An 11,585-nucleotide genomic window follows, 5' to 3' on the forward strand; every position below is an offset into this window, starting at 1 on the left:
TAACATACTAACACACCTCTTAAATTCCTAACTCCTAAGTATAAATATATTATTTTAAAAGTTAGAATTAAATAAATTATTAGAACGAATATATTGAAAGAAATTGCCACATTCTTACAACTTTGAAGTAATAAAGTTATTTACATAGAAACAATTGTCTCAATTGTTAATTTCATTTTTCTTAAAAAATAAGAGTAACCCTCCCGATTCCAAGAGATCTTGGGATCGATTCTCATTCCCCACCCTTGTGGCTCTTTAAACACACAAAAAAAAAAAAAAAAAAAAAAAAAAAAAAAAAAAAAAAAAAAAAAAACTTGAATATGCATACACTTACATAATCAGAACACCACGGAGTATTACACTTTGTATAGTTGACTTAGTTGTATTTATTTGATGGTATATATGCTACTTCAGCCACCACATCCGCCGCAACCACCACCACCACAACCTCCACCATCACCACCATCCCCACCACAACCACCACCGCCGCAACCGCCACCACCACTGCTACCAACGTTGCCATTACTTGATGTGCTGGCTACAACAGCAGCAGGAGCCAAAACACGGCCACCATCTCCTGCTAAAATGACCATATTACCATCGTTTACACCTCTACTAATTCCTTTTCCTCCGCCAATCTCAACATCACCATTTGCAGCAGTAACGGATCTCTGCGACGGTAAGTTTTTGACCTCCTTTTTCTTTCCGCATCTTATTATCAAAATCAAAAGCAGGATTACAGCAATAAGGCAGCCTATTACTATCAGCACTATAACATATGCTTTCATCGTCCTTTTCAAATAATCAAATTATATGTTGTATGACTTGTTAATTTGTTATTAATGTTATACTTTTCCCGTCCAAAAAAAAAAAAAAAAAAAGTCAAGTCATAGTTTAACATGCACGAAATGATCAATTAATCGGAATGTTCTTGTATCATTATTCAATATAGTATAGATTAATGAATTATTCATGCAATTGGGCTATGACTTTGGATTTATGGTATAAATAAACTATAGAGTTAACATTTTTGTTGATGTTATAAAATATTTACTTGACTAATTCTGGATGAACAAGACCATAACTACATGAGTACATCCCTTTTTTTTTTTTCCCCACCAAATATATTCCGATTCCTAAAGATCATAGGATAGAATACAAAATAGAATTGAATGGCTTGATTATTATTCATCAAGTTGAATATTTATACAAAACTTAAGATCATACGATAGGAAACAATCTTCCTAAGAGATATACTAACATAACCATAAACCCTAAAAATATATTCTCTTAATAATATCTTAACATAAAATAAACCTTTTTTTTTTTTTTAGGAAAACATAAAATAAACCTAAATATATTATTCCTTTAATAATATCTATGAAAAATATATATATCACACATATATTTTCCGATATCACATATCTCTAACACCGTCTAAACACCCAAAAAAAAATATCCACTTAAATGATTTGAACAGTACTATTAAAGCATTTTGTACACTTGTATTCGCTGCCACTTCAGCCACCACAACCGCCCCTGCACCCTCCACCACATCCTCCACCATCACCGCCGCAGCCAAAACATCCAAAATCATTGTTTTGGGTAACAATATTAGTACCTATATTGGCTATAGCCTCAACAACAGCAACATCTCCTGCTAAAATGACCATATCACCATCTTTTACAGTATTTGTAATTTTTCCTTTGCCAATTTCGACATCACCATTTGCTGAGCCTGAAGCAGTACTTTCCTGCGAAGTATTGGAGATTTTTTGTTCCCTTTTTTCACATCTTATTCTCAGAAACATATACAAGATTAGAGCAACAAGGCAGCCTAACACTATGATCACTATAAAATATGCTTTCATCTTTTAACTGGATGCAATTGTATTAATATGATCATTAAAAATGTTAATATTTGTAATTGTAACAAGGAAAAGATAAAGGAAAGCAGCTAGTGAAGGTTTAATTTAAGGTTGTGGACTTAAAAGTAGTTTAAGGTTCGAGTTAGATGGAGTCTTTAAGTGAAGAGGACTTGGTCAATGTTTGGTTAGATTTTGTCTAGTTAGAATGGACAACTTTGATCTATTCGGTGTTGACTTTGGGGTACTAGCTAGAATTTATGCATCTAGATATATGACACAATTAAGCGGCCTTAATGTTGAAGGGAACTCCACATTAATGGATTGTCGGCATGTTGCAAGTAAAAAGGAGGTATTTGCATTTGTGAAGAGGTGATTGATCTGAGAAGACACACAACCGTGAGTGTGTGTGTGAGAGCTAGCAAAATTGAACTCCAGCTAATTAACAAGTGAGAGCGACTATGAAAACATCTCAATTGCGTGTAGCAGGAGTGTTAAGTTGTAATAGAGAAGGACGAAGTGGCTGAGAGCAGTGGCGGATCCAGGAATTCTAAATAGAGGTAGCATAAAATAATAAGGGGAAAAAAATTAGAAAAAAGTTCTATATTATATATTAGTATTATCGTTTAATAATTAGCCTTTAAATTTTAAAAATTCATTTTGGTTGATAGATTCTATTACTTTATAATTTTTATAAATGAGAGTCCTTCAAAAACGAAAACTCATGTACAAATATGTAAAAATAATCACTAATAAAAAAAATTAAATAAGTAAGAAAATAAAATTAAGATAAGAGACCTGTTTTATGTATAACTGGTCTCTTTTCTTTTAACATGGAAAGTATGTTCAATAAAAAGGCAGAATCTAAGAGACCTGTTTATATATAACAAATCTCTTTTGTTTTAGTATGGAAAACAGGCGGGTTTGTTGCTACTGTTTATAGCAGCTTCAAAGAGACCAGTTATTTAAGATAACAGGTCTATTTGAACTCTTTTTTTTTTCTTTCTCCAAAATGCATGGAGCATACTCCATTAATGTGAGGCTTTTTTAAAAGGTGCCAAAATAAAAATTTGTGCGAGATGGACCAATTCAAAGCAATAATACGGGAGTATAAAATTTGTTAAAGTTATAAATAATAAAAAATGGAGATAGTATTAAGGCCCGGTTAAATATGGTCTTCTAGATATCAATGGGTATAAAGGCCCAGTTAAACATAGACATAAAGATGTTTATTACGAGATATGAGTTATATATCAATGCGTTATCTAAAAGTGATCAAATTATTTTTCCTTAGCGGACTTGGGATATTTAGGCACTGTTCATCTAACCTTATATTTGTTGAGTTGAAATTATTTTAAGTGCTTCTCTATTATATTTCTTTACATTAGTAAAATTAAAATTATTATTATTGTTTTTATTAGTTATTATTATTATTATTATTATAAATAAACGAATATAGGAAGAAATCAACACAATTTTACAACTCTACCATATGCTTCCTTTAATTTGTTTTTTTAGTTGACACCAATCTATTATCACGCTTGTCAGCGCATGTTTTTAACGATTAATATCTCTAATTATCAATATTTTAAAATTATAAAATGTAGAATTTGATAAAATATACATTGATAAAATATACGTTGCAACGATTCAAACAAGATTTCACATGAATGTATTTTATCGTATTTATAAACCACAAAAGCGAGTCAAAGCGTGTTACGGGTAAACGGAGTAAGTATTTAAAAAGAAAATTTCACCAAAAATATATACATGTTGTCAAACTTGGATATCCACTTACACGATTTGAACACAATTAAAACATACATTTTGTACACTTGTATTCGCTGCAACTTCAGCCACCACATCCGCCACAGCCACCGCATCCGCCGCCACCACCACCATCACCACCACCATCACCGCCACAGCCACAACAGCAACAATCGTCGTCTTCAGTTCCAATATTACTATCAGCAGGAGCCATAGAACGGCCACCATCTCCTGCTAAAATGACCATATCACCATCTTTTACACCTCTAATATTTGTTCCTCTCCCAATTTCGACATCACCATTTGCAGCAGCAATATTTCTTCGCGAAGCGGAAATTTTCCGTTTCCTTGTCTTTACACATAATATTATTATTAGAAGCAAATATAGGAATAGAGGAAGTAAGCTGCATAATACTATCAGCACTACTATAGCATATGTTTTCATCTTTCAAATTTTATATTGGATGCAATTCTTCTAATTTGATCATTACACCTTTTATATATGATTATTTGTTTAAACGGTGTAGTATAATTTGTGTTGGAAAAAATAATGTTACTCTTTCTCATACTTTAAGGGCAGGACTATAGAAAACCAAGTCAAGTCATATTAAATGTTATTTTATTATTCTACATATATAGATTATTGCTTGAATACTTCATGCAATTGGGCTATGACTTTCGATAATTGATATAAACTATAGAGTTCAGATTTTTTTGTTGTTATGAAATTAAGAAATTATTTACTTGACTAATTCCGAAAAAAAAAAAAAAAAAAAAAAAAACCCTTCTTTCGTATATGAGAGAAGTCTATTTCTGAATTAGTAATATTTAAATTTTGAGATTTCAAGAGTTAAATCAACAGCTAAATAGATGTACTTGTTCAATTGGAGAAAAGTAACATTAGAAACAATCAATAGTTTTGCCAAAGCCTTTGATTAGATTACAAACATTGTATTGCAGGAATCTGAGACTCTTGCATTACTTAATAGAATACAATTACATTTCAAGCCTAACAAGCTCGAATTTAAGGGAACGTGATAGTATAAAATCTGTTCCAATAAGCCTAATAACAATAAAAAATAAGTTTATATTCTATCATAAGGAAATCATTTATTTTTGTAGCGAGTTGGTAGTAAGTAGTGATCGATGTTACTGATGTATACCATATCTAGCCCTAAACCTTAGGTATCTTTTAAAAACGTACTTAATCAAATAAACTACGAGCACTACAAAATTAGTTGGCAGTCTTGGCACTACTAGCTATTTTTCAAACACATAAAACTAAAACTGATGAACTAAACATAAAACTAAAACTGATGAACTAAACACTACATACCATGCCACCCTACTTTAGCAGCCACCACCACAACCGCCACCACCACATCCTCCACCTCCACAACCGCCACCGCCACAACCACCACCTCCACATCCGCCACCACCACATCCAGCTTGAGAAGCGGATATAATAGCACTAGCAGCTAGAACACCAGTAGCTGCACCCAAAATAGCCATGTTGCCGTCTCTTACACCTTTACTTGTTGGTGTCGCTGTTGGTCTACCAACACCAACATCGCTCGATTTCGATGTTTGCTGTTGTTTCTTTCTTCCCATACAGCAGCAGCACAGACATAACAACAACAGTACGCCAAAAAGAATGCAGGCAGATACTATCAACGCCACAATGTGGTCTTTTTTCAATTCCATATTTTACAAATTTGTAGAAGTTTATTATTTGTATAAAGTCACTGACGATTAATGTATGTTACTTGACCTGAAAACCAAAAAGAAAGAAAAAAATTATGTTATACATGTATTAATTACGTGATTGTTTTAAATAATATGTACACATTTGACTACTCTTGTGTATCTTCAACGAACACATCTCCGACGAAATTCTTTAATAACGTACATAGGTACAAACACATGAAAAAAAACTTGATCTTATGTCCTATGGATAGTATAACCGGTTGTATATAGAAAATTGCTTTCTTACCATTATCATCTTTTTTATATACCTACGAAAAACACACTATTATTGTTATAAAAGGTTAATATATACTTTGGAAATATGATTTGTAACGAATATAATAACATCTCACAAGGCATATAATTTGGAGAACAATGAAATTGACAGAGTAGTTAAGGAGGAAGATATCATGCAAGAATTCAACCCTAAAATTATGGAGTAAAATTAAAAGGAAAAGAAAAAGAGAGAAAACAAATAAATTAAGATACCTAAAGTAGACCGGTGGCGCGGCGGTGAAGCAAGGGCAAGACGCCTAGACAAACGACGACAGTTCCGTGAGGAAGAGATAATTGATAGCAAAATTAAAGCAAGTGAGGGGAGATCCGATCCCAGCAGATAATAATTAAAGAAGAAGTTTTGTATGGCTAGGGTTTTAATTAAGGGATAAATTTATCTCTATAGATTTAATTTAATACGGATTAACTAAGATCATATATTCATATCCCGTAAAAAAATACTTGTATATTTCTTAGGTCCAAAATTAGGTGTACATTTGCAGTATACCCTTCCCTCCCCCTCCAACCATCAAGCTAAGCTTGGTTTAATGGTAAGAATTGTACCTTCCAACCTTGCCCACTAGTCTTGTGGCACTTTAAGAGTGGGAAATCCGTTAGACCGTTACCCTTCCCCCCTCACTTTCAAAGTGTGTGATCCGCAAATACCGAACCATAAAAACCTTGAGGGTTGAAATTCGGTTAGGGTCCTTAGCTTCTTCTTACCGTAAAATAAAATAAAATCTAGCTTATTAACCTTTGCATGATTTATACAAAGATTAATCAATTATTTATCAAATACAAATATTTTTCAATGGCTACCATAAAACTAATTGTAACTATACTATCCTCTCTAAATGTTTGCACGGATTAACTTTTCATGATATCCAAAACACTTTTTTAATGTACTTTTTTTATTTTTTTATCTTTAAATTTATTATTTATGTGACTGAAATTATTTTTACTTAATTTTTTTTAAGCTGAAGTGAACATGACCTTATACGGTAAAACTTTAACCTTGTCAGAAGCTGCAATTTGTAGGAGTATTTTCATAACATCCAATTTTCATACATTTTATTACAATAGTAATACAAAACTATCGATATAAAAAAAATTCTTTAATTCCATTTCAATCCCATTTAAAAAATATTAATTATATATATGACACGGGTAGGGGTGTGCAAAAAAGAACTGAGATTGGAAATCGGACCGAGATTAGACCATTGGATTCTGGGTCGGCCTTCGATCCTCATATTTTGTTGATTCTGTGTTTTCGGTCCGGTCCAGGTAATAACTTGTAATTTATAAATTCTAGGTGCAAAAAAAAAAAGGCACGCAAACAAAAAAAAGACGTTAAAAAATGATGTATATACAAAAATATTAAAATGGAAAAAAAAAAAGTGTCTAAGCGGTCCAAAATTGAACCGGAATAAATAGGTCTAGACTGGAACCCGGACCGATTCATTACTGTCCAGGTCCTTTAAAAATGGTGATTTCGGGTTCCGATCCGGTCCGATTTTGGACCGGTGCACAGCCCTACACACAGATACAAAGTGTGCCTAAGAAATAATATAAATACGAAAAAAAAAAAAAAAAAAAAAAAAACCTTCGAGTTCATCTACTTCAACGTGCTTAACTAAAAAAAAAAAAAAAATCATACGTGCACCCGAGGCCCGACAACATTTTCGTGGTTTAATCACACTACCTATTCACGGCATTCAGTCCAAATTTAAGGAGAGTTGAACTTGCGATCTCCGCAATCCCTTATTATTTCTTCTACACATTTGCGATTTTGTGACCATTTTCTCTCTCCTCTCAAACCACTCAACTTCTTCAGCATCGTCTGTCCTCTTCCCGTTGTATTCTTTTCAATTTAATTGATGTAAGTTCATTTTTTACCCTCGCTTTCTTTTTTAATCCCACTTCAGGGGTTTTTACAATTACTTATTATTCTTTGTTAATTGAATTTTTCCGCCTGTTATAATGTGAAAATCCGATCTTCTTCATTTTAGAGTTATGATTGTATAAAAATGATGAATTATTTGTGATTTTAAAGGAGATTACTCCGTCTTTGCTAATTTGAGGGAGATAAATTGCAAAATTTGGTTACTTGGAAGAAATTATAAGGTTTTGATTGGATTATGCTTTTAATTAGGGTTTATTCAATGCAATTTTGTTGATTGTGATTGTGATATTTTGAATTATAGTTATGGTATTGTTGAGCTTGCTAAGGATATTAACTTCAGTTAATTTGATTCAATGCCACGAGTTCTCGTATAATTTCGCAGTTATTGGGAAACTTTCTTGTTTCTTTTTACATGATATACATAGTCATGTAGTATCATTTCAATTGCTCTTTTTCTCAAATTTTTAGGATCTTTCGATACTACGATTAGATTCTAGTGATCCGATTCTGCACCCTCACTGTTGAACATAACAAGTTACAACCATGATCCTAACAACCTTGATTAGACCCTAAGTTGTAGTTTTATTCATATCCTATATTGCTCCTTTGACTTGCTTTCTGCTTTTCTTTCTTTTCCTTGTGTTTTTTATCTTCTTTTAAAGTTTGGTGTGAGTATAAGATATCTCTTCTTGTTATGCCATTTTACTGTTTTTGTGATGGACCATCTGAGACATGTGGTGCTGTGAGAGACTTAAGTATATATCTTTACACTATCTAATGTGATAGGAGTTCTCATCCTATTTTATGGTATAGATTTGTAGTGTAACACCATATCAATTCATTATACATTTTCGGTAAGAATTATGTTGTAAGTGAATGTTTGATGTAGACAATATATGATTGATGGGAATTTGGCGTAACATAGTCTCCCAGATGATGGACAGCTGTTGGGGGTAGTGAGCTGTTAGTTGGATTTGTTCATAGATTGTTGCTGAATTAAATTTGAAAATTAGGATGCACAAAGTTTTTGTTGGATGACAGAAAATGAGTGCAAGGAGAGTAGGGAAGAATGGAGTAAGGATAACAAGCTAGAGGTTTTATTTTCTTACGAAGTTTTACATTTTGAGAACAAGAATTACGAAATGAGTTTAAGTAATTGAAAATGGTGTTCGATATGCTTGAAAGTTCAGGCGTCTGTAAATCAGTGCCTGTGAGAAGTACCCTGTAGTCTCTGTTTGGTTGGGGAGCTGCGTTGCAATGCTTGGGGGGGGGGGGGGGGGATTTTAGTGATGCTCACCTTTCTTCTTTTTAGCTCCTTATGTTTGTTTTAAGAAAAAACTTTAAAAAGTATTTTGCATTTCCTTGAGTATGTTTACGCTGACTGGTTATGTTTTAGCTTAGCAATTGATATTCAATGCTTTCTTTGCCAGTTAATTTTATTGTGCTTCGCAGAATGCATCCTCCTTTGACATTACACCGGCACCCAATGTGTGTTGAAGTAAGTTTAAACTTTCTTCTCTCACCTTTCTGATCTTATGTCATGTTTGTATCTTAGCACCTTGGTTATATTTATGTTGTGCTTGTTATCTGCAGCTGCTGTAGTTTTTAAAGATTAGAGAATTTGATGATGCCATTGTATCTTGCAGATCATTGAGGCATTCCAGAAATGTCATACAGAACACCCCGTAGGCAAATTTTTTGGCGAGTGCACCGATCTTAAAGTTAAACTTGATCGCTGTTTCAGGCAGGAGGTAATTCTTCTTCTTTTTTTTTTTTTTTTTTTTTATCTAATTATGTGCATTGTTTTCTTTTTTTGGGTGGTTGAATAATCATATGTTCATGTTTTCCCTCAGAAAGCTGTAAAGCGAAAGGCAAACTTTGAACAGAGCAAGAAACTGAAAGAAACATTACAAGCGCAGAGGAAAGAAACAGCGGGACAAAGTTAACAAATGATTTGGGCGTTGCAATTGTATGTTTTGCAGTAATAAAGGGTACTGAGGTTGTGTTAGCAGTTAATTGTGCTCATAGCAGTTAAAGAAAGAGGAGCTGTTACTCTGTGTTACTCTTTGTATTGCTGAATTTGTATTCATGTACCAAAAATATACGAGGATTAGGTGCTATGATATTAATTTTTTGACTTGCGGAGATTGTATAGTTGAATCAATGATACAATAATTTAATGTTGGAGCTTTAGAAAATTCAAGTAGTACAGATCTTGATTGTGTGCCAGTGTGCCACAGATGTGTTATCTTTAAATTTCTTTAGCTCTAAGCAGAAACTGTGATTCAAGGAAATATATATATGTTCTGTTGAGTATTGAGAACTCTTTGCTGCTCATATTCATTTTAAGTTGGAATTAGTTGGGCTGATCCTCTAAAGACCGGACTTCAAGAAACTATATTTGCATTCAGTTAGGACTTGTTCTCTTCAACTTAATTTCAATCCAGTTCCAAATTTCCCTCTCTCATAAACAATTCAGTTTAGTAAATCAGAATAGCTCCTTAAAGGTCTGGACACATTAAAGCATTTAGAGTACTTACTACTGCAGAAGAGTGGGGTTCTCTTCCCCTGCTTGGTACAGAACTTAACAAGTGATGCTGGGAACATGATGAGGGTGTTGTGTTTTTACCATTGTCATAATCATCTCAGTGTTGACGGTGGATGTTTGAATGTTTCTTATAAAGGTGCTGGGGTTGGTGGCAATGTCTAGAACTGTCAATTCGGGTAAACGAGTCGGGTTTGGGTCGGGTCAATTCAGATTAATTCCATAACCTATGCGAGTTGAGTCATGCTTGAGTTGGGTCACGTTGGGTCATATTTCTTATCGGGTTTAGGTCGGGTTAAATTCGGGTCGGGTGAATAATAGGTCGGGTTTTCACGGGTTAAAATGGGTTAGGGTATTTCTCGAGTTCGAGTCGGGTTCAGTTTAAGTCAATCATTTGCGGGTTAGAATCAGGTCGGGTCATTCTCAGGTTTGAGTCGGGTTCGGTTCAAGTCAATAATTTGCGGATTATAATCAGGTCGGGTCATTTTCAAGTCGGGTCATTCTCGGGTTCAAGTCGGGTTCGGTTCAAGTCAATAATTTGCGGGTTACAATCAGGTTGGGTTATTTCCAAGTCTAGTCATTCTCAGATTCAAGTCGGTTTATGTTCAAGTAAATAATTTGCTGGGTACAATCAGGTCGGGTCATTTTCAAATCAGGTCATATTCGGGTTCAACTAACTATAAATAGATAATTATCATTTTTATCAAGCTAATTATTTCCTTTGACTATAATATATATGGCAATATACAAGGGAACTATATATAGTCTATAATTTAGGAAGATAATTATCTCCTTTGACCCTACAACAAATGTATACCATATAGAGCTGGGCATGGGCCGGGTCAGCACGCGGGCGGCCCGGGCACGGCACGAGGATGGCCCGGCACGGCCCGGCCCGACGGTAGGCCCGGCCCGGCACGATGGCACGCCCCTCGTGCCTCGTGCGGGCTGCGGTGAAAAAAAATCCAAAAGTGGCCCGGCACGGCACGAGCCCGGCCAATAGCCCGTGGCACGGCCCGCAGGCACGGCCCGCAGGCACGGCCCGTAGGCACGGCCCGCAGGCACGGCCCGCAGGCACGGCCCGCGGGCTAACGGCTATAAACTGGCGCTGCTCTTGTTTTTTCCCTCCAATATTTACTATGAATGCATGCAACTCGGTGATGGTGTCGAACAATATAAAAATCATGTGAAAGATAAATTTTTTGAGTTATATAGAGTTTATGAATCTAAATATGGAACCGTCACTCATTTTGCCCCTTCTCAAACATCCAAAAGCGTAAGTAAAACGGGCAAAAGTTTGGCGGCCCAAGCTGCTAACATGTTATCTAAGTTTTCAGGTAGTGGATCATCATCAAGGCGAACACAAAGCGATGTTTCGGAGTTGCAAATGTACTTAAACTACGACTTCATGAAAGGCTTGGACGAAGATTCGAGGTTGGGGATGGACATCCTAGATTGGTGGAAATCCCAAAGCACAAAGCAT

General features: G+C 34.8%; 1 protein-coding gene across 1 annotated transcript; it reads left to right on the top strand.

Moving 5' to 3' along the window:
- Nucleotides 1-7,378: 7,378 nt before the first annotated feature.
- On the top strand, nt 7,379-9,892 carry LOC145556718 (uncharacterized). The gene is made up of 4 exons (XM_081618370.1): nt 7,379-7,533; nt 8,988-9,055; nt 9,204-9,308; nt 9,411-9,892. The coding sequence occupies exons 2-4, from the start codon at nt 9,011-9,013 to the stop codon at nt 9,501-9,503; spliced, it is 243 nt and encodes an 80-aa protein (XP_081474496.1). The 5' UTR covers nt 7,379-7,533; nt 8,988-9,010; the 3' UTR covers nt 9,504-9,892.
- The last annotated feature ends 1,693 nt before the right edge of the window (nt 9,893-11,585 follow it).

The sequence above is a fragment of the Chenopodium album genome, chromosome 8 (assembly GCF_948465745.1).
Source record: "Chenopodium album chromosome 8, dcCheAlbu1.1, whole genome shotgun sequence".
NCBI classification, from domain to species: Eukaryota; Viridiplantae; Streptophyta; class Magnoliopsida; order Caryophyllales; family Amaranthaceae; genus Chenopodium; species Chenopodium album.